Source organism: Capra hircus, chromosome 1 (genome assembly GCF_001704415.2).
Source record: "Capra hircus breed San Clemente chromosome 1, ASM170441v1, whole genome shotgun sequence".
In the NCBI taxonomy this organism is placed as follows: domain Eukaryota; kingdom Metazoa; phylum Chordata; class Mammalia; order Artiodactyla; family Bovidae; genus Capra; species Capra hircus.
The window spans coordinates 4,748,302-4,772,729 of NC_030808.1; the positions used below are offsets into that span (position 1 = coordinate 4,748,302).

General features: G+C 40.4%; 1 protein-coding gene across 7 annotated transcripts in view; it reads left to right on the top strand.

The window, feature by feature from the left end:
- The window catches only part of GRIK1 (glutamate ionotropic receptor kainate type subunit 1), a 464,784-nt gene that overhangs the window by 285,891 nt on the left and 154,465 nt on the right, over positions 1–24,428 (top strand). For all 7 annotated transcript variants that reach the window (XM_018049047.1, XM_018049094.1, XM_018048953.1 and 4 more), the window contains exons 2-3: positions 8,715–8,882; positions 13,045–13,302. In XM_018049047.1, the coding sequence (XP_017904536.1) occupies positions 8,715–8,882; positions 13,045–13,302 (426 nt within the window). The remainder of the gene's footprint in view (positions 1–8,714; positions 8,883–13,044; positions 13,303–24,428) is intronic.

Here is a 24,428-nt window from a genome sequence, read left to right on the forward strand (position 1 = left end):
GGAACAATGGAGTATTGTTTTTCTTAAATTCCTTTTGGGAAGAATGGTGCACATTTCATACTGCCCACACATCATCCAGAACAGGCTCCATCTAGAGTGAGCTGGGGCGGAAACAATGGGCAATAATAGAACAGCTTCTCTATAAAATATGCGCCTGTGACAAGGACCTTAATTTCTACCATTTTATACTTACACTGGCTTGGCTGGAATACCTCCCTGCTCCACAGAAAACTAGGGAATGACCAGTTCTCTTTTGTCATAACTAAAAACAGCTTTCTTCAGGGAAAGCACACATATACTTAACAGATGTGTGTTGAACTGAGCTACACTTCTGTAAGCCATAAAGTCAGAGAAAAAGATCTTTAGGGGAAAGCAATGATGTGAAAGCAGATTAGGAAGCAGTTTATTAAGTATCCTTGGAAACAAAGTAAAAATAAACTTTAAAAGTATATTCAATCAATGGGAACTACATCAAGGCTGGGTCATTTTAATATACAAATTTCTGGACCCCATTCCTTGACATTACAGTTCTATGGGATTATATAAGAAATAGGGTCTAGAGAATGTTTGGAAACCGTTGTTTTGGATTTACCTTAGATATTCTTGTAACAGTGCAGAGTTTGGTCTTGGCCTTCTCAAACCACTGCCTTTTGCCTACAGTATTATGCTGTTGACCCTACAGCAGTAGGCTTTGTGATTATGAACAATTCTCTTGGAAGTCTAGATGGAACTATGTGATGCAAGCCATGAGTTCTGACTAGGTTTCCATCTCCCCATCACCACATCCCACTGAAGGCAACCTACCCCTGTGTAGGAGGCAGCCATCTGTGGTTTCCAGCTGCATCCCTATCATCACAAAACACTACTGTCTAGATCTTAACATGAACTTGGTGCAGGAGTCTACCCAATAGAGAGAAAAACCTTGCTACCTAAGTTTGACTGCAATTTCAAGTGAATTTTGCTCTGCTTACTGTAAATCAGTACGGTATGAATTCAGAATCCTGTTGGAAGCGAATGGTACATGCATAGATGTAACTTCTGTTAAGTTGCCCATCTTCAATTTCAATGCTCTTGGGCTAAAAAATGAAGATGCTGTGTATCTGAGTCAGCAAGGGCTGCTATGGTAAATACCATAGGCTGGGTGGCTTCAACAGCAAACATTTGTCTCTCACAGTTTGGCGGTTGGGAAGTCCAGGTGATGATGACAGCAGGTCTGGTGTCTGGTGAGAACGTGCTTCCTGGCTTGTAGATGGTTATCTTTCCTCCCAGCCTTACATGGTGGAGACTGCACTTTCTTCTTCTTACAAAGATGCTCATTCCGTCATTAGGGCTCGCCTCTTCTGATCTCATTACTTCCCAAAGTCCTCTCCTCCAAATATTGTCACATTAGGCCTTCAAAGTATGAATTTGGAGGATCACACACATTCAGTCTGTAGCATTCTGAAGCCCTGATTCTTTCAAAATTCAGGTCCCTCTCTGTTTCATACCAACAGCCCCAGAGATCTTAACTTGTTCCAGCATTAACTCTAAAGCCCAAGTCTAATCTAAACTTCATCTAAATCAGAAACGGGTGAGGCTCCAGACAGAATTCACCCCAAGACAAAATTCTCCCCCAGCTATGAACTTGTGAAAACAAACAAGTTATTTACAAAATACAATGTTGGGACAGGCATGAAATAGTTATTCCAACTCCAGAAGGGAGAAATCAGAAAGAAGAAACAGGTGATGGATCCCAAAGAAGACTGAACTCTATCAAGGTGTCCAAGAGAGATCAAGTTTTGGGAATAACCCTCTTTGGCTCAGTGTTCTGCCATTTGAACCCACTGCAGTAGCAAAGAGCAGCCCACAGCTTGATGGAGCACTCAGTGGCCCACTGTGATGATCAGGCCAGTTCACAGCTTTGCCCAAGGAGACTACACTCTCAAAGTTCTCTGAGCAGCCCTGCTCCCACATCTCCCAAGTTGCCCCATACCAAAAAAACTCTTTTTTGAGTTTTAAAACTACTTCAGAATATGTGCACACATCTTATTTTTCCACACTCTTTGTCGAGTGAGCATGTGTGGTGACTCTCCTCAAGTGAGAGATGCAGAGCAGAAGGGACAGAGTCTTTCACGTTAGTTTTGTTGGTACCAACATTCATTCTTCCCTGCAGAGTATAATTGTAAAAACCAAGACAAAGCCCTTAGACCCTCATGAACAAAGCCTAAATACCCACATTTATTAAGGAAAAAATGTTTTCTAGAACACAAAGAATTTTGTTGTGTATAGAGTATTTGATGTGCTACCTTTATCATCCCAACCCAGGGATAAAACCTGGGTATCTTGCATTACCAGCAGATTCTTTACCACCTTTGCACCTGAGCTACGAGGGAAGCCTGCCTTTACCATTTTAAATGACACCAATACTCACAAGTGAAAGTGAACATTCAGAAAACTAAGGTTATGGCATCGGGTCACATCACTTCATGGGAAATAGATGGGCAAACAGTGGAAACAGCGTCAGACTTTACTTTTGGGGGCTCCAAAATCACTGCAGATGGTGACTGCAGCCATGAAATTAAAAGATGCTTACTCCTTGGAAGGAAAGTTATGACCAACCCAGATAGCATATTGAAAAGCAGAGACATTACTTTGCCAATAAAGGTCCGTCTAGTCAAGGCTTTTTCCAGTGGCCATATATGGATGAGAGTTGGACTGCGAAGAAAGCTGAGCACTGAAGAATTGATGCTTTTGAACTGTGGTGTTGGAGAAGACTCTTGAGAGTCCCTTGAACTGCAAGGAGATCCAACCAGTCCATTCTAAGGAGATCAGTCCTGGGTGTTCTTTGGAAGGAATGATGCTAAAGCTGAAACTCCAGTACTTTGGCCACCTCATTGGCCAAAGTACTGGAAGAAGAGTTGACTCATTGGAAAAGACTCTGATGCTGGGAGGTATTGGAGGCAGGAGGAGAAGGGGATGACAGAGGATGAAATGGCTGGATGGCATCACTGACTCGATGGACGTGAGTCTGAGTGAACTCTGGGAGTTGGTGATGGACAGGGAGGCCTGGCGTGCTACAATTCATGGGGTCGCAAAGATTCGGACACGGCTGAGCGACTGAACTGAACAGAACTGAACTGAATATTCACAAATGAAGTCAGAACCTGACTCGAAATAAAACAAGACCTTTTCTACTTTCTCACCTTTCACATTGTTTGGACAATGTGTTCTAATTTATCATTTGTCATGACCTCAGGCTGAAAATGATGGGTGAGCTGGGAAGAAGCTGGGAGGTATATACTGATGATGACCTTTAACCCTTGTCCAAACATCCTGTTGGTGATAAGACAGAGACTGACTCCTAACTATATTAAGAGGGTTCTGATTTTAATTCCACCATGTATGTTGGGAGAGGAAGGATTTCTTCATACTACCAAGCAAATCTCCATTACCAACTATGCTTACTCACTAAGTCGTGTGGGACTCTTTGCAACCGCATGAACTAGACTCCTCTGTCCATGAGATTTTCCAGGCAAGAACACTGGAGTGGGTTGCCATTCCCTTCTCCAGGGGATCTTCCTGACCCAGGGATCGAACCTGGGTCTCCTGCATCGCAGACGTTTTTTTTTACTATCAGCCACCAGGGACGCTGATACCAACTGGGTGTCCTGAAATTCAACTCAATCCTGACATCATCTATCTGGAGAGAGAATCAGAATCAGATTCTCCCACACTGCAAGGTCTCCCACACTGCTGGCAGACTTTTTACCATCTGATCTACCAGGGAAGCCCATGAACTAGATTACTGGCTTATTGAAAAGAATGTACCTGGGTAACAGCCAGATGGCAGAGAGGCATAAGACAAAGTACAGGGAAAAATTATGGAGCCTCCATGCCCTCTCCCAGTACCCCGCTCTCTCCGAATCCCCATGTTCACCAACCCGGAAGCTCTCCAAGTGCTGTCTTTTTGAGTTTTTATAGAGGCTCCATTACACAGGTACTGATCATTTAAATCATTAGCCACTCAATCTCCAGCCCCACTCCCCTTCCCAGAGGTCAGGAGTGGGCTTGGGAGTGGGTCTGAAAGTTTCGATCCTCTAGTCATATGGCTGATTTTCCTAAGAAGCAGTTCCCATCCTTGGGTATTTCCCAAAGAGCTCTTCTTTAACATAACAAAAGACATCTTTATTGCTCTCCTCACTTAAGAAATCTCAAGTTTTCAGAGTCTGGTGCCAGAAAGGAGGTCAAAGACCAAATATGTACTTTTTCTCACAAATCACAATATCACATATACCCAGGCCATGAGGAATGATTGATGATCGGCACTCAGTCTGATACACATAATAGAAAACAGAAAATACTTCTATGTCATTCACATAATAAAAACAGAAAAAGAAAATAGTGTATGTGAAAAATACAAATAATACTTCTTAACTTTGGGTACATAGGAGGTATGACTGTAAGTCATGAAAGTAAACATGGAAAAGCCAGGTACATGGATTTTGAGGTTTATCACCCTCCTGCACTCCATCCACCATGCTCTGCTTCACAGCAGTTACAGTTAAAAAAAAAATAAAATAAAGCTGGTTCTTCATCTTCATTTGGTTCGTTACCTTCATTGAGGCACTCTCAAATTTCTGATTTCTTCTCTTATGCACTGACTTGATGGAGACAATTTAGAGAAAATAAAATGGTCATTTGTGAGAAGGGCCACTGAACTCTCCCTTGAACCTAAGCTACTTTCTTAGTTTTGCTTTCTCTAACCCTTCTGTGGCTCATTGAACTTTTAAGGGAAGTCGTGCTCAGCTCAGCTTAAATAATAAAAATAGAGAGAAGCATTGACCTCAGGACAAAGGGAAAGGGGGCGGGGAACAGCAAAAGGAGAGGAAAGAACACAAAAGATAAACAGAGGAAGGAACAAGCTAGGGGCTCCTCCCCTGGAAACCACGGAACCCAGGAATCCAGAAGTTGATGGAGAGCTCCACACCCTTGAAAGGTCTCATTGACAAACTCACAGCTACAAATCTAATAATAATAATAATAATAGAAGTAGTAGTAAATAACAGTAGTAGTTTAAAATAATAATAACACATATGTCTTTAGGTATGTGTCCCTCTAATCCTTCTATCAGACACTGAAATTCAAATTTGTAAAATCTGCAGCTTTGGGGAGGAGAGAAGAAGTTGGCTGATGCTGAAAGAGTCTGCTTCTGTTTGAGGTCTGGCACCTTTTGATAACTTCCTCCTGTTTCTATCGTATTCCGCTGTCTTGGTACTTCTGCAGGCTTGTATATATCTCACTTCACTGTAGGTTTTTGGTATTTGCAATCTTCTCTGAAGAAAAGGTTGGGGCTTCCCCAGTGGCAGTAGTAGTAAAGAACCCACCTGCCAGTTCAGGAGACATAAGAGTCTCGGGTTTGATCCCTGGGTAGGGAAGATCCCCAGGAGAATGGAATGGCTACCCACTCCAGTATTCTTGCCTGGAGAATCCCATGGACAGAGGACTCTGAATGGCAACAGTCCATAGGGTCAAAAAGAGTAGGAAACAACTGAAGCAATTTAGCACTAAAGGAAAAAGGAGATAGTGGTGGGGTACTGAGCTAATGATACCATTTATAATGCTTGCTTGGTGAAGGAATGAAGGAAAATTGCCCCCAAAATGACAAAACAGAGTGTACCCTTCATACCACCTAAGCACATAACAAAATCACTTAATATTCTTTTAAACTCAGGTATAGCCAGCTTTATGTAAAATACAACTCTATACCAATAAGCAATTTTGAAGAGAAGGAATTCTTCTACAAGTACTGAGTCCTTTCTTTATCCTCATTATCCATGTGTGAAATGAAAGTCGCTCAGTTGTGTCCAACTGTTTGTGACCCCATGGACTATATGATCCATGGGATTCTCCAGGACAGAATACTGGAATGGGTAGCCTTTTTATTCTCCAAGGGATCTTCCCAACCAGGGATCAAACCCATGTCTCCTGCATTGCAGACGGATTCTTTACCAGCTGAGCCACCAGGGAAGCCCTATCCATGTATAATAATACTCATTTATCAGACATGATTGAGTGTTCAGGTTACTTTCGCTGCATTATACCATTCCCTTTACAGAGCAATCGTCCAAGGAAAGCCCAGTGTAAGCAAGGCAGCATCATTAACTTCATTTAGAGATGACATACATCATGATGTAAATATATTTATATTTATAATGAATTGAGTTTGTTAAAGACAAGGCTTTCTGATTATGAATAATTTGGGCAAAATATGTCATATCTCTGTTCATGTTTTCATTTATGAATGCAAATATACCACCTCCTACCTGTATTGTTATAAGTTTTAAATGAAATATTCATAGTGAAAGAGCTATTTTATAGAAACTTTCTTCCTGGTACTTAAAAATCTTTCTCAGAGAAAAAATAGGTAGACCAAGGTTTAGACTTCAGAACTTTTGATTCTGATACAGGTATTTGTTCTTTCCTTCCAGCCTGTCTTGTGCAGATTAAAGGTGCTCACAACTTAGCCAATGATTAACTTTTCTCAACCAGGTGGTCCCCAAACTTCAGGATTTGATGCCTGATGATTTGAAGTGGAGCTGGTGTAACAATAGTAGAAATAAAGTGCACACTAAATGTGATACACTTGAATCATCCCCAAATCATCCCCACTTTCACCCTTGGTCCATGGAAATGTTATCTTTCATGAAACATGCCCCTGGTGCCAAGAAGTCTGGGGACTGCTGAACGATTATTGCAGGTTAAACACCTTAAGATGCTTTGGTCTCTGTGAGGACATTGATTCAGTCCATCCTCCTGAGAGTCTCGTCATGGTCTTGGGGAGATAGACAAGTAAACAAATAATTGCTATAACTACTGTGGAAATTCCAGCATCAAAGAGTTTCTGATCTTAAGAAGGGGCTATTCCCACCGTGGGTCATCTAGACTGTGGCAGGAAACACCTGTATGTCCATCTTTTTCTGGTGACCAACTGTCTACTGTGTGAGCTCACTGCATCACTTTTGAGCATCTACTGACAGTTCTGAGAGAATCTGAAAGCCCCTCTGGCCTAGGACCTGTTTACCAGGGTCTGACCAAAAAAAAAAAAAAAAAGCAAAGTCAAAGAGCAGGGTTTTTCCTAAGGTTAATTTCAGAATAAATAATATGATTCCATAGGAAAACATTAAGAAAGCCAAGTCCTATTCATCTCTGGTTTCTCAGAAAACAGAGAAATAATCTCCACATGCATCTCACATAATCAGTCTAAAAAACCCAGAGATATTTCCTAAGGAGCCAAAATAGTTGAATCAAATATCTTAGCTTTCAAAAATGGGCACTGGTTGATTTTTTAACACAGAAAGTCAATTTAGAAAGAGTCTGCCTCTCCATCAAATAATTTTAACTTAAAAATTATAGATGAGTATTTGTTTACTGTTCTTTCAAACTACAGTCAAATTCATTTTCTGAAATGAGAGTCTGCCAATGGAAGCTCTTTTTCTTAGAAAGAATAATCATAGGTTGTACCTGTGCCAGTGATGTTCATAATTTTCACACTCAGATTTTTGTTTTGTTTTTGTCTGTGTGTTTCGAGTGGAGAGAAAACTTGAAGCATTTGCAAACCAGTCTCAATGGTGAGAGTAAACAAATAGTAGTCTACTAGTTACAAGAGTTCAGCCTTCTATGGGCACCAATGAATATGTTTTTCCAAAGAAATTGAGTACTATTGATTAATCAAGGAGCGAGTTAAGTGGCCAACAGTTAAGAGCCCCTACTGTATGTTCTGTGTCTGTTGAGAATCCCAGGACAGCCCTTAAAGAACATTTAGAATGTATATTTAATAATACTTATATTGCCTTTATGAACATCAAAATCAGAGCTGAATTCTCTGATGACTGTTTAAGCACTGATATTTTGTATTGTTGCTTGTGATGTTTAAGATGGCAAAGACAGTGCATGTGTTTGTTGAGTGGAGGAACACTCAACACTCTCCAGAAATAGAATGTACATTTGCTCTGCAACAGGATCAGTTTCTCAAAGTGAAAGTGAAAGTGAAGTCGCTCAGCTGTGTCTGACTCTTTGCGACCCGGTGGACTGTAACCCACCAGGCTCCTCCATCCATGGGATTCTCCAGGCAAGAAGCAACACAAAAACAGTTTTGTTTTTTTTTTTAATTCTGCCCACACACTTTGGAAAGTACTAGGATATGACTGCAGAATTCTGAGCCACAAGGAAGAGGTATGTTCATTCTGAAAAAAATCTAAGTGTCCATATGACTCATTTTGCCCTACTCAACTCTGCGTAATCCTTCTGGAGTCAAGAATGTCTATTTTTTTTAAATAGAATGAGTTTCATTCTAAGGAAAGATGGTCCTACCAGGATACAGCTAAAATTGTGCTTAGGTCAACCACAGAGTGATTTATGTCCACACTGTGGAAAATCATCCTCCATCGAATTATCAATCACACTTGATATGATACTAAATATTTGGAATCCATTCACCATCTGATAGGTATTGCACAGTCCAGTATTGGATTTGAAATCTTAAGCACACATATGAAGCTTTATCTGCATCTGATATGCTGATAGATGTAACTTTTAACTGGGGTTGAGATCTATTTTGACTATTCTTACTTTGATTCTTTGGGGCCTTTTGCTTGTATCACTTATACTCTTCTCTTTAAAGAATACACATGGATAATAGAACTAATGCTTTTCATGCATCTCTTTTGCTTCTGCAGGAGGGATTTTTGAAACTGTGGAAAATGAACCTGTTAACGTTGAAGAATTAGCGTTCAAGTTTGCAGTCACCAGTATTAACAGAAATCGAACCCTGATGCCTAACACCACATTAACCTACGATATCCAGAAAATTAACCTTTTTGATAGTTTCGAAGCCTCACGGAGAGGTAACTATTTTTACACTTTTAAAAGCTTCTTTGGGTGATGTTTCTGCTCCACAAGTCACCTTCTCTTTGCTACCTGCCCTTTCGCACAGTGGTCATCTCTGTGCCAAGGGTTTGCCGGCGATCTTGGCCCAGCACCATCTGAACCCTCCTAATGGACATTGCCTAGTTCTGTTTTCTGGGCCTTTCTGATCAGCTTGCCCTTCAGTGCCCTGCACTCTATGATTAACTGGTTCAGCTGTGAATGGAAAATGTCAAGCTTGATCTGTTTTTCCTTCCTGAGGCTGAGATATCACCATGAAATTGTACAGTGCAGTCAAATAAAACTTTGTGGAAGGTCATACCTACCGAGCATGTGGAAATGCCCACAACACACAGACTTCACAACCTGAATTCTAAGAAGCCATGAGCCAGTGGGATTACCTAGCATCCTCTCAAATATTACCTTATTCCCTTTCCACAAGATCAGAGAAATGTGAAGATTATGAATATTGAATCATTATGTTTTATACTTGAAACTAATATAATATTTTATGTCAATTTTTTAAAAGAGGGAAAAATAAGAAAAAAAATTATGGAACCGTGAAATAAATAAATAAAGCAGGGAAATTTATGGGATCAAAGAAAATCTTTTGTGTCTGAACAGAAGACAATTTCCTAGAAAGTAATCTAATTTGTATGTAGGCTATTTGTCTCATGGAAAGAGTCTTTGATGTGGGACTTATTTACAAATCCTCCAAACATTTCCAAGATGACCCTTTCAAGCCACATTTGACATACTTGAAGATAGACTGTATCTAGAGAGTTGTTGGGTTTCCCTACAGGTGTTCGTCTGGGAATATCACCCCAGAATATGAGGGGCTCTTTCTCTTTTAGAGGAAAGCTTTGCCCATCAAAGACACAGAAGTGGGGACTTCCCTGATGGTACAGTGGTGAAGACTTTGCCTTCCAGCGCAGAGGGTTCAGGATTCATTCTTAGTTGGGAAACTAAGATTTCACAAGCCTCACCGTCAAAAAGCCAAAACACAAAACAGAAGCAATACTGTAACAAATTCAATAAAGACTAAAAAGGGTCCACATTAAAAAAAAAAATCTTACAAAAACGCATACAATTAAGTGGAATACAATGAATGCCATGTTCACACTAATTTCCAAGTAACTAAACATGGGTTGTTTTCACTTAGAGTTAACCTCATTAGGACTGCAGGATGTGTTCACTTAATATGCTCTTCTGCCAAATTCTTGTGTCCTTTAGAAAAAAAAAAAAAACCTGAAATTTGCTTTCCTGGGAGTATAGATGATGATTGAATAGTATAGTGGTTTTCTTTAAAAATCTATAGTATCATCTGAGTATAAGAATATTTCCCTTTTTAAAGATCAATAAAGTTGCAGATACTATCTAGGTCAGAGCCGTCTGAGAACAAATAATAAAACTTTGTGTTTATACAGAACTTTAAAGTGTATAAGCATCTTCACATAAATTATCTCTACGAGTTAGATCTCTCTCTGTCCCTTCCTCTCTGTATCTCCTCTCCCTGTCTCTGTCAGACACACATGCTCACATACACACTCATGCAAAACACTGTTGAATAAATATCCCCAGAAAGCCAGCCACACTTAACAATAATACTTCAACCCACATAAAATCCAAAACATTTTTGTGGCCTGAAGTACCTGCCATATTTATAAATTAAACACCCCCAAAGCTTCTTAAAACTGGTAATTTTCTGGCAAACAGAATTCAAAAGGATTGATTTTCTGTCAAGTAATATTAGAATCCCCAGGCTAAATATTAGCAGAAATCTCAATCCACTGCCTATGCTAGACAAAACAAGAGTTCATATACTCTCATGCCTTCACTTTTTCTTGCTAACCAGTGAAAGTACATCCAGAAAATTAGCATCTGAGGACAGTTTTCACCTATAGTATTAGAAAATTATGCTTTTATATCTCATGTGATAATTCAGTAATGAAGAGCACAGTGTCACAAAGTTCCTTGTGAATGATTGTGTACACTAGCTGTCCCACAGATATGTGAAATATGATTCTCAAAATTTTACGTATTAATTTTTCTCTTTAAATCAAGTCAGATAAGCTTAACAAGGCCATATATTTTTTTACTTGTGAAATGGCATTATTAGAAAAATCAACACAATTTCACATGTTGCTATTATTTAATTCATATAGCCAACTATTGTTTCTCAGCAGTTCCAAATTCTTTTAAACTAGCATTAATATATAAATCTGAAATGTTTTTACACTTATATTCAGTGCCAGCATATATCTATGATAGGGCTTCCCTGATGGCTCACACAGTAAAGAATCTGCCTGCAATGCAGGAGTCCTGGGTTCAATCCATGGGTCAGGAAGATCCCTGGAGAAGGGAATGGCAACCCACTCCAGTATTCTTGCCTGGAGAATTCCTTGGATGGAGGACCCTGAAGGGCTATAGTCCATGGGGTAGCAAAGAGTCAAGTACAACCAAGTGACTAACACTTTTATTTTATGAGGTTATAGAAGATAACCTGTCCCAACCTCTCTGGAAGAGAATTTGATTTATATATATCAAGAAACTTAAAAATATCAATAGCATTTAATTATAGCTGGAAATCTACTCTAAGAAAGTAATGTAAAAGTTAGAGAAAATATAAGAAGTATAATAAGTGCTTATATATTACTTATAATAACCAAAACTCAGGAGCAACTTAATTCAGTACCACATGTTCAGGCACTCAGTTGGTCATGTCTGACTCTTTGCAACCCCATGGACCATGGCTCACAAGGCTTCTCTGTCCATGGAACTTTCCAGCCAAGAATACAGGAATGGGTTGCCATTCTCTTTTCCAGGGGATCTTCTCAACCCAGGGATCTAACCCACGTCTCCCGCATTGCAAGCGGATTCTTTACCATCTGAGCCACCAGGGAAGCTCCGTTCTGCATCATCAGTCAGTTCAGTCACTCAGTCATGTCCGACTCTTTGAGACGCATAAGTAATGACACTCGGCATCAGGGACTAGGCTACTCTATGCCACTAAAAATATTACTTTTGCAGAATTTATAATGACTTGAGGGTAAGAGTGTGCTTTTAGTGTTAAACTTAATGTTGAATATAGAAAGCAATGTATCAAACTGTATCTGTATCATGTTCAATTTTTAGATAAATTGGAATACCAAAATATTAGGTTGGCCAAAAAGTTCATTTGGATTTCCCTACAAGCTCCTACAGAAAAACCCAAACAAATTTTTTATCCAACTCAATGTGAATTGATAGTATTCTAAGTTGATGGAATTTCAGGGCCGTTTTGACTATCTTATAATTTTCAATATTCTAAATTATCTCGAGTGTATATAATCTTATAATGCAAAAAAAAAAGTTAAAATTAATTTTTATGTACATATCTACTTTATTTTGTTCAACTACATGTTGGCTAATGTTGATGTAGAAATAGGCCCATCCTTGAGCTGGGTCCCTGGACTCTGGTCAATTCTACCATTATCCAGAGATCCTGACTCACTGCACTGCCTATGACGTTAGTGAAAAGGTGAAAAGTGAAAGTTGCTCAGTTGTGTCCAACTCTTTGCAACCCCCTGGACTATACTGTCCACGGAATTCTCCAGGCCAGAATACTGGAGTGACAATTTCTCAATAGCCTGGACCTCTTTTCTGAATTTTGGGAAGGACTGGAACCAAAGTACTCTGCAGCCACCCAGAGAGGCTTCTGATTCAGTGACCACGTTAGTTATCTTTACTGCCACATTGTCACATGACAGAACTGAGTTCATGACATTCACTTGGCAAATGGCTTATAGTCACTCTGAGTGCTTCTGGGTGGCATCACACCAAGCAAGAGATTTAAACTCCATCTGATTAAAAGTAATGAAGTGAGACCAACAACTCATTTTTGTTTGCAGGGCATTGGCCCTGTGATGTGTTGCTAATCATTTCGACATTTACATCTCTAGTATTTAGTATCTCAGGGATGTTGGAAGTTGGATTAAGCATGTTTCCTCAACATACAGATGAAGAGTGGAGGAAAGTTTCCAATAGTGAGAATAAGGAGGAAGCATGAAAGGGGAGATTAAATTCACAGAGCTCTCTCTCTCTCTCTCTCTCTCTCCCTTCCCCCCTCCCCCTCTCCACTCTCTCCTTGTCTGTGGACGTCAGCATGTGATCAGCTGGCGCTTGGTGTGGCTGCTCTCTTTGGTCCTTCCCATAGCTCCTCCGTCAGTGCTGTGCAGTCTATTTGCAACGCTCTCGAGGTTCCACATATACAGACTCGCTGGAAACACCCCTCCGTGGACAACAGAGACCTGTTTTACATCAACCTCTACCCCGATTATGCGGCTATCAGCAGGGCAGTCTTGGATCTGGTCCTCTACTACAACTGGAAGACAGTGACCGTGGTGTATGAAGATAGCACAGGTACGGGACTCTCACAAGCCCTCACCTGGCCATGTGTGGTTGGCATAAAGGGAGCCAGAGTATTCTCTAGGCATTGACTCATCAGGCAGAGTGCATGGAGACGGTTTTTTATATGAAGCTAATTGAGTATTCTAGTTTGGATGCCCCACGTGTAGCTGGTTCCTCTCAACTCCCCAAAGGGTTGATCCTTTCTGATGATCCTTTCATCATCAAACTTAAGTGCGATTTAATGTATCCAGCTCCATTAAGAATATGACCACGGCTCCATTGTTAAATAAAACAGAGAAAGTTTGGAAACGACCACTTCAAAGTATGATTCCAATTCAAAAAGTAGCTATGTAAATGTCTTGAAAAGTTTCTAAGGTAGGTAAAGCAACTGTACTCCAATAAAAATTAATAAAAAATTAAGTACATCAACAGAAGAATCCAGTTAGAGGTTGTATTGATAGATCTGATCATTTCATGGGGAAAGGACTAGGAATCCTTGTAATAAGTCCTTAATGAAACTCGCTTTGTTTCACCTGCTAACTTTAAGGTGAAGGACAGACATGTGCTGAGCACCTCACTAGACATTTCTCTGACCTTACCCAATTGGAAGTTTCTTTCATTGGTACCTTCCCCCCTTGCTTTCTGTTTACATTTTGAGGTTTGTTGGAGTTAAAGACCCCTTTCATGCAGTTTAAATTCTGCCAGTAACACTTCCCACATAGAAAAGTCCAAGTCCTTCTAATTTAAAGCTCTTCACCATCTAACCATTCTCATCTTCATTAACCCAAGTACTAACTGAGCTATATCCCCAGTTCTCTCGCATCATTTCTTAAATACCCCCAAGTCCATCCCAAATCTTTCTTTCTGAGGCTGGCCCCTCACTTTGGAAGGTCTGCCACATAAGCTCCAAGGTGATAAGTTCCCCCACTCTCCGTGATCACACTCAACTCCCCTTTCTTTCTAAAGCTCTCTGAGACCACACTGGGAGTTAACAGCACATTATAACTATAAGCATTATATTACACGCTCTCATGATCTGTTTAAATGTTTATGAGGCTAGACATTCCAAAAAGTTGGAATTTTACCTTATTTATTTTTAAAATCTGCTACCTAGCACTATATGCCTAGTCCTGGCATATAGGGAAGTGCTTAGTAATTACGTGTGGAAAGAATAATACTATTTTCTTTCTGGCATTTTTTTTCAAGAATGGATATTATCTCCTTTCCTTAATCTATACATTTGGTAGTAAGGCTAATAAAATTATCAGCAACAATTAACGAAACCAAACATTTCTAAACTTTTTAATAGTATCTCACTTTTTCACTCTTTCTCACGAGATACTAGCATTTATGGATACTGTTCCTCAGAAAATGAACAAGGAGCCTCCTCTATTTGGCACTAAACTCTGTTTCCATTTTCAGCTGTCAGATAAAAGTGACTTTCGTGGTTGGAAATATGCATTTATGTATTTTCTTATACCTCATCTCATTTTAGAAAGAAGTAAATTAGTTGACTGTATATATAATTTATAAATACCAAATTCAAAACAGTCCTACTAGGAAGGATAAGCTACAGGCAGTGGCAGTGGCTTTTTGGAGCGTTACCTGCTTGCTGTGAAGGAAGAAAATATATTAACAAATGAACTCCATACGTGTACTTTAAAAGCCTCATGGTATACATTATATTGTATACTGGTATAGTATACCTTTCATGTTGTCTACCTTTGTACATAGAGAATCCCGTGAGTTAATAAAATAATGCCATGGACGGAGGAGCCTGGTGAGCTGCAGTCCATGGGGTCGCGAAGAGTCAGACACAACTGAGCGACTTCACTTTCACTTTTCACTCTCATGCATTGGAGAAGGAAATGGCAACCCACTCCAGTGTTCTTGCCTGGAGAATCCCAGGGACGGGGGAGACTGGTGGGCTGCCATCTATGGGGTCGCACAGAATCAGACACGACTGAAGTGACTTAGCAGCAGCAGCAGCAGCAGTACACTCTTTAGCATAATTTTCTCTCATTATTTCTACCATTTCCAGCAAAACAGGACCATCTGAAAGGAAAACAAATCAATGAATAATATTGAGACAGCTGGATTTAATTTAACTAAAGGTGTGGGCATAACTTGTAGACTGCAAATTGTATTGAGAAAAACTATAATTTGTAAAAGAATAATATAAAAGTTGATATCCTAACCACCGTTTCGATTGCAAGTGAGTTCCCACAACTGACAGCCATTTTGCATAGAGGGAATTTGAACTATCATTTCTATTACCTTCAAAAAGAAACTGAAATCTCTTCATTCCTATTGAGTTCACCTGAGCACAGTTGCTCATTAAATACTTATTAAAATTGAAAAATCCAAAATGAGTGTGTGTTTGCCCATTAAGTTAGAGATGATTCATGGTAAAATGATTTTGCTCACAAAGACATTAAAAATGTAAATGAATAATCAATTGAGCCGTTAAATTGGAACCCAAAGAGTAAACAGGTCAACTGAGATCAATAAGAGCAGAGCAGACATCTTTTGACTCCGAGTGGGTTTAATACTGCTTGACTCAGGGATTTGGTTGCCGTAATTATCAAGCCATAAAACGGAGAAAACTTACTAAACCTGAAGGAAAAGAAAGGACTTAGGTGTGCTCAGCACCCACCCTTAAGTACCCATTAAAGAGAGCAGTTTATTGGGATTTGTTTAGGAGTTTGTTAAATAGCCTGAAGCCAGCGCAGATGTCTATGGGGCTAAATGGTCCATGATTTCCATTGAACACTGTGGAACACTGTGCATGTCTCTGAGGACAAAGTCCAAATCACTATATTCTAGTAGGCAGAATTCTGTCCTCTAGAAGAGCAAGCGTAGAGAGACCCCAGAGAACAGTTACGGGGAGTGAAGTTTTGCCTCGCTTCCTCTCTCTCTGTTGCTGGGATGTTCTTCCCATCAGTCACCTACTTCTCTCTGACTCCCGCACTTACCCTAGGCAATGGGAAACTGCTGCTCATTGGTCACCCCCTCTGTTTCATTAGACCCCCGGTGGAAGCCTGGCTTCCATCCCTCCACATGCATCAAAAAGAGCCGAGAAGCTAAGCACCAAATGCATTGTGGAGAATATTCAGCAGTTTCTGCTTTCTCACGGCCAATGTTTGTGAAATGTAAGCACCGTCAGTTCTGTAGAACAAGGGCCTGCAAACTTTTTTCTCAAAGGGGCTGGATATTAATCCTCTATAGTTCAGGTTTTATGAGCCATAGTGCCTTGGTCGCAACTATTCTGCTGACGTAGTAAGAAAACAGTCACAGACAGTATGGAAATGGACAAGTATAATGTGTTCTAATAAACCTTTGGGATTCCCTAATAGCTCAGTTGGTAAAGAATCCGCCTGCAATGCAGGAGTCCCCGGTTCGATTCCTGGGTCAAGAAGATCCACTGGAGAAGGATTAGGCTACCCATTCCAGTATTCTTGGGCTTCCCTTGTGGCTCAGCCGGTAAAGAATCCGTCTGCAATGCAGGAGACCTGGGTTCAATCCCTGGGTTGAGAAAATCCCCTGGAGAAGGGAAAGGCTACCCACTCCAGTATTCTGTCCTGGAGAATTTCATAGACTGTAAAGTCCATGGGGTTGCAAAGAGTTGGACACAACTGAGCAACTTGCACTGCACTGATAAACCTTTATTTACAACAAATAAGGAAGCCAGTGTGGTTGGATTACAGTGTCACACTTGTGGGCCTGAAAGATCATGGAGGGCTTTGTAGATTATTGGAATAAGCTTCGGTTCCTCATGAAATGGGCAACCATTGCAGAGTTTTCAGAAGAGGAGTGACATGATCAAATTTATATCATAAAAAGATCATGCTGGCCTTTGTATAACAAAATGACATAGAGAGGCAAGCATAAAATCGGTGGCTCCTACTGAAATCAAGGCAAGAGATGAAAGTGATACCAATAGAGGAGTGAGGAATGGTCAGATACTGGAAGTATTTTGATGTTGAGCTAGCATGATGCTCTGAGGGAGTGTAGGCTGGATGAAAGAAATAGAGGAGTCAAAGATAACTAAGCTTTTCGGCCTGAACCAAAGGATGGAGTTACCTTTACCTGAGATGAGAAAAGGTATACATGGACATAGTTTGGAGAAATAAGGATATCAGGGGTTCAGTCATAGATCTGTTCTTTGATTTTGCAATGTCTAGTAGACCTCCACATATAGCTGAGGAGGAGGCAGTTAATATATGAATCTGGAGTTCAGGAATGTAGTGGACACTGGGATACAAACTCAAGGGTCCGCAGGATATTGATGGAACTAGATGAGGTCATCAGTTAAGTTAGTTCCATCTAGATATGTTCATAAAACATAGTACTTAAGATTTTCTTTATCCATGGTTACCTTTTTCAACACATCAGAGCATGAAATTTATAAAATGCAGCCTACGATAAAGAAGTATTATCTGTCACTTACTTCAAACATAGTCTCAAAGTTTTACAATGAGGATTCATTTGAAATAATCTAACATATACAAAAATGTCAGTGATTGAAAAAACAGTGAATCCAGAAAGAAAACCCAAGAAAAATGACAACCACAAAAATTACAATAACTAAAGTCTAGAAGTGCTGACTGATTGCCATGCACTATTCCAATTATCGAATGTAATTAACTCATTTAAAATGCTCAACCACCCTGTAAGTAAGTGCAATAGCTACTCTTTGGCTATATTTAAACAGTGACTTGGGTTTGTTATGCCTATGATATTTTCCTTCATTTCCCCAAAGAAAATAGAAATATACTGTATAGAAGCAAGAACCTACAAAGGTCTAAAATTTGGACTTGAAGAAAATTAAACGTTTTGACATAGGTGGTCAAGCCAAAAAATAAACAATCAGTACCAGGTAAAGGAATAAGTGAATTTTTCACCTTAGCAATCATAATTTACTTATCTATGTTTTTATGATCACCTGTGCTAGCCAAACCACTGTGCTACACACCCTCCTACAATCCTACCTGAAGTAGTTGGAGAATGGAAAATCCTGGGCGCTCAGTACCAACACGATAATATATTTCAGTTCTTTTCCTTCTGCCCTTACTCTTTCTACCCTTTCTGTTTACCCACTCTAATCCTCGGACCAGAACCCTTCAAAATTTCAGATTTCTGCTCAGGAAACCAATCTGTAGATATTTCATGGTGACATTATTTTTATCTGCCATTGATATTAGCCAGAATTCAGGACCAAAACATACTGGTAAAGCTAAGTAGCACATAGTTAATCTCGAATATTTTGACTAGATTCTTCTATGGGGCTCTTTTCCATTAAGAGACACAAATTTTCTTTCGGCAGTCTTTAGCCTTTTTTGATGCCCTTTTGAAAAACCATACATACGAATATCTGCACTTAAAAGTGCTATATTTCCCCAGGTAATTCACTCACTCACTCATCTCCATTTCTCAGTCTGGTTTTTTCCTCCCCTCTGGAGAGTATATAGATCCCCTTAAGAATCCTATTAGATTTGGATGTATTAATATACTAACATGTTTGTGAAATGCCATTTTGCACGTTTCCAAGTTCACATGAAGATGAAATTAATATTTTAAATGTGTGATCTTATCTTTGGGTCCCATCACATTCATTTTTATGACATCAAATCCACTGATGTGGTACATATAAATGAACAGGGAATTGGATTAAGACTTCAGAAAACCTAGGTACCTTTCCTTTGAACTGCTGCTCATTAAATATAACTGGAGCTGTCCAAAAATGGATTGAGCTGCAAAAAGTGAGGTAGAGAATTTCCCAAACTAATAGGTGTTCAGCAGCAGCTGTGTAGAGGGGATTCATGCATCAAGGAGGGGTCTGACCTTTAAGGTCTCTTCCAATGCCTGGCATCTGTGACTCATTTTCAGGGCCAATTCAAACAATTAACCTCACTCTACCTCACTTTCCTTACTGTAAAATAGGACTGACACCTAACCACCACAGAGGTATCTTCTGAGGTTTACTGAGCTATTTATAAGACATGTAGGATACTTCATAAGAAGGGGCAATGCAAATAGCAAAGTTTAATATTATTTAAGGAGAAGGCAGGGGAATTTTTAAACTTCTACTGGAAATAGCGGGTTCTTTTTTTCTCCTCCATATGCTCCACCTGTTCCCAGAGTTGATGTGCATGCAAATCAGCATTTTTCTGTGCCATGTCTGAGTACACGGAGCAGATAGATGGCCCAAGAAAGTGTTTAGAATTGGCCACTTGGACACTTTTGAAACTTATCTCTATGTGCAGAGCCCAGCTCAAACTCATAGGGAATAAACAGGCTCCTTGCTCTCAAGCAAACGCTTTTCAAAACCACAGGTGCAGTTTACCATCATTGCATTGCTGGAGATGGGAGTGGAGGAAGGAGGCTCATGTTTTGTCTTTTTATTGAGAAAGATTTGAACTTAGAGAAAAATGGCAAGAAATACACAGTGAACTCCTATACCTCCTACATCTAAGTTTAGCAGCTGTCATCATTTGCCCTGGGCTTCCCTGGTAGCTCAGATGGTAAGACGTCCGCCTGCAATGTGGGAGACCTGGGTTCGATCCCTGGGTCGGGAAGATTCCCTGGAGAAGGAAATGGCAACCCTCTCCAGTATACTTGCCTGGAAAATTCCACGGACATGGATGGAGCAGCCTGGTAGGCTACAGTCCATGGGATCACAAAGAGTCGGACACGACTGAGCAACTTCACTTCACCTCATCATTTGCCCACATTTGATTTAATATTCTACAGAGTCTCTCAGTGCAAAAGCAGCAACAACAAGTAGCAGTGTTGTTGAACTATTTGAAAGTAAGTGGCAGATAGCATGACGATTCTACTTCTAAATAAATTAGTGTATATTTCCTAAGACCAAGGATCTTCCATTTTTATAACCACACTAAAATGATCAAATATAGGAAACTTAACATTGATACAATTTTTATACATCAATATCAATTAATATCAATACAGCTATATGATATACCAGTTTCTCTAATTATCCCAATTGCATTTTTTTTAAAATTCAGGATCTCTCATTGCATTTATTGGTCATGTCCTTTTAGTCTCCTTTGGTCTAAAGCAATTTGACTTTTCCTTGTCTTTCATGACTTTAACATTTTTGAAGGGTCCACAGCAATTTTACCTTAGAATGTCCCTCGGTTGGGTTTGTTTGGTTGCCTCCATTTCTGCATTTTTAAGGTTTTTGGAGCGTCGCCGGGCTTCCTGGGTGGCTCAGTGGTAAAGAATCCTCCTGCAGTGCAGGAGACACCAATTTTATTCCTGGGTTAGGCAGATCCCCTGGAGAAGGAAATGGCAAGCCACTCCAGTATTCTTGCCTGGGAAATCCCATGGACAGAGGAGCCTGGCAGGCTACAGTCCATGGGGTCACAAAGAGTCAGACATGACAGGGTGACTAAACAATGACAAACTACGCAGTGGGCTAGAAAACCCATCACCATGGCCAGGTTTGCCTGCACCCTTACCATTCTCTCCAACTGGACTCCAACCCTGGAAGCACTGGCTGACGGGCAGGGCTGTCATCCTCACAAAGGAGGACCATTAGCAAGAAGGAAGTGAAGTGAAAAGTTAAGTCACGTCCAACTCTTCCAACCCCATGGACTATACAATCCATGGAATTCTCCCAGCCAGAATACTGGAGTTGGTAGCTGTTCCCTTCTCCAGGGGATCTTAATGACCAAGGAATCAAACTGAGGTCTCCTGCATTACAAGTGGCTTCTTTACCAACTACGCTATTAGGGTAGCGCAGCAAAATTAGGAGTAGTGTCCAAATCAATGGAGAAGGCAATGGCTCCTCACTCTAATACTCTTGCCTGGAAAATCACATGGACGGAGGAGCCTGTAGACGGAAGTCCATGGGGTCGCGAAGAGTCGGACATGACTGAGCGACTTCGCTTTCACTTTGCACTTTCCTGCATTGGGTTGCATTGGCCACCCCCTCCAGTGTTCTTGCCTGGAGAATCCCAGGGACCGGGGAGCCTGGTGGGCTCCCTATGGGGTCTATGGGGTCGCACAGAGTTGGACACGGCTGAGGCGACTTAGCAGCAGCAGCAGCAGTCCAAATCAATTATCTTTCCCTGAAGTAATGACTAGTTTAAAAACAAGTTTTAACTTCTTTACAAAGAAATGTAAACGATTAATGGATTGCTGCAAAATGCAAACAAAAGGGAGGGCTTCTCTGAATGTTTGTCTCCTGTGAACTAAAAAAGCCTTTCAAATTGTAAATTCTGCTGTTTGTTAATGAGGGCAGAAAGGTTGTTTTTTCCTGTTTTTGAAAGCAAACAATTGCTTTGGAAGAGAAATGTAAACCTCCTCTTCCTTGCTCTTTATTCTTTCTGCATCTTGGGTCTGTAATCTTTAAATCTGCTGATGCTCTCTTTCCTGAGGCAAATTCACCTGTATAAGGACAAAATGAGTAAATTAGGGTTTAGCAGTGAGTTTCTCCAAAAGATGAATTTAGTCCAATTAAAAGCTAGTCTTTTGTACTGAGTTCTCCTTCCTCTTGATATTAAAAACTTTCTTTTATGAAACAATTGTGGAAGCTCACAGTTACTTTTTTGGAGGAGGAGGGAGCCTGTTTATTAATGGATTCATTTGCCAAATAAAGGCTGAATGTTTTATGCTGGTCTAAATTTCGTTCTTTCTCTCTATTTATTTACACAGATATTTATTTATATAGTTAGTCAGTCATTCAGTCAGTTAAATATTTGATCTTAAATTTCATAGTTCAGTTCAGTTCAGTTCAGTTCAGTTTGGTTGCTCAGTCGTGTCCGATTCTTTGCGACCCCATGAACTGCAGCACTCCAGGCCTCCCTGTCCATCACCAACTCCCGGAGTTCACTCAGACTCACGTCCATCGATGCCATCCAGCCATCTCATCCTCTGTTGTCCCTTTCTCCTCCTGCCCTCAATCCCTCTCAGCATCAGTCTTTTCCAATGAGTCAACTCTTCTTCTAGTACTTTGGCCAATGAGGTGACCAAAGTACTGGAGATTCAGCTTTAGCATCATTCCTTCCAAAGAACACCCAGGACTGATCTCCTTAGAATGGACTAGTTGGATCTCCTTGCAGTTCAAGGGACTCTCAAGAGTCTTCTCCAACACCACAGTTCAAAAGCATCAATTCTTCAGCGCTCAGCTTTCTTCACAGTCCAACTCTCACATCCATACATGACCACTGGAAAAACCATAGCCTTGACTAGATGGACCTTTGTTGGCAAAGTAATGTCTCTGCTTTTCAATATGCTATCTAGGTTGGTCATCACTTTCCTTCCAAGGAGTAAGCGACTTTTAATTTCATGGCTGCAGTCACCATATGCAGTGATTTTGGAGCCCAAAAATATAAAGTCTGACACTGTTTCCACTGTTTCCCCATTTATTTGCCATGAAGTGATGGGACCAGAGGCCATGATCTTCGTTTTCTGAATGTTGAGCTTTAAGCCAACTTTTTCACTCTCCTCTTTCACTTTCATCAAGAGGCTTTTTAGTTCCTCTTCACTTTCTGCCATAAGGGTGGTGTCATCTGCATATCTGAGGTTATTGATATTTCTCCCGGCAATCTTGATTCCAGCCTGTGGTTCTTCCAGCCCAGCATTTCTCATAATGTATTCTGCATATAAGTTAAATAAGCAGGGTGACAATATACAGCCTTGACTACTCCTTTTCCTATTTGGAACCAGTCTGTTGTTCTGTAGTCAGGAGGGGTGATTGATTTGGTGAAAAGAGCCCTGGATTGAGCAGTCAGAGGTGAACCTGGCTTTATGCCCTATATCTGCCTCCCAGTAGCCATCAGTTCAGTTCAGTTCAGTTCAGTCACTCAGTTGTGTCCGACTCTTTGGGACCCCATGAGTCAACTCACTCAGTAACCATACTCAACATTAAAAACACTGAGATCATGCCATCGGGTCCCATCACTTCATGGCAAATAGAAGGGGAGAAAGTGGAAGCAGGGACAGGTTTTTTCTTCTTAAGCTCCAGAATCACTGCAGATGGTGACTGCAGCCATGAAATTAGAAGACAATTGCTTCTTGGAAGGAAGGCTATGACAAACCTAGACGGTGCATTAAAAAGTTAAGACATTACTTTGCCAACAAAGTCCTTATGGTCAAAGCTATGTTTTTTTTTTTTCAGTAGTCATGTGCAGATGTGAGAGTTAGACCGTAGAGAAGACTGAGCACCTAAGAATTGATGCTTTCAAACTATGGTGCTGGAGAGGACTCTTGAGAGTCCCTTGGACAGCAAGGAAATGAAACCAGTCAATCCTAAGGGAAATCAACTCTGAATACTCATTGTAAGGACTGATGCTGAAGCTGAAGCTCCAGTACTTTGGCCACCAATGAGAACAGCCAACTCATTAGAAAAGACCCTGATGCTGGGAAAGATTAAAGGCAAATGGAGAAGAGGGCAGCAGAGGGTGAGATGATTAGATAGCATCACTGACTCAGTGAACATGAGCTTTAGCAAATTCAGGGAGATAGTGGAGGACAGGGAATCCTGGTATACTGCAGTCCATGGGGTCCCAAAGAGTTGGCCATGACTTAGTGACTGAATAACAGTAAGCCTTAACACAACGTTGAGCAAGTTGGTCCAGCCCCAATTAGCCTTGGGTCATAATTTATGAAATTAAGTAATAAGAGCTGTCCATGTACATCACAAGATTTGATGGAATGAAATCCTTCTATGAGCTGTGAAGACCTTAAAGCAAGATGTATTCATGTGTTTCCAACTCTTAGTGTGGTACTTGGCATACAGTGAACAGCCAGGAAATGTTTTCCCATAAACATGAATGAATGAAGGGAGAGAAAGCATTCAACTTTAAAGGCTCTTAATGTGTCTGGGAAGATGCACTTCAAGACTGACATTCCATTTAGCAAAGAACAAAAGAGCAGCTTGTGGCAGCATATGAAATGAAATTCTTAAAATTTTTGCTTATTTTATTTAAAGGCCATGTTGATCTCCCTTGTGGCCATGCTCAAATTAAAAAAAAAAAAATCTGATTATAAAGCAAGAGGGCAATAGGGGGAAAAAAATTATGGAAGAGACTCGCAAGTAGCCTAGAGTAAAGAAGAAAGGAGAGTGGGTACCTCTTTCAACTTTTTCCCCATCCCATCAAATAATCCAA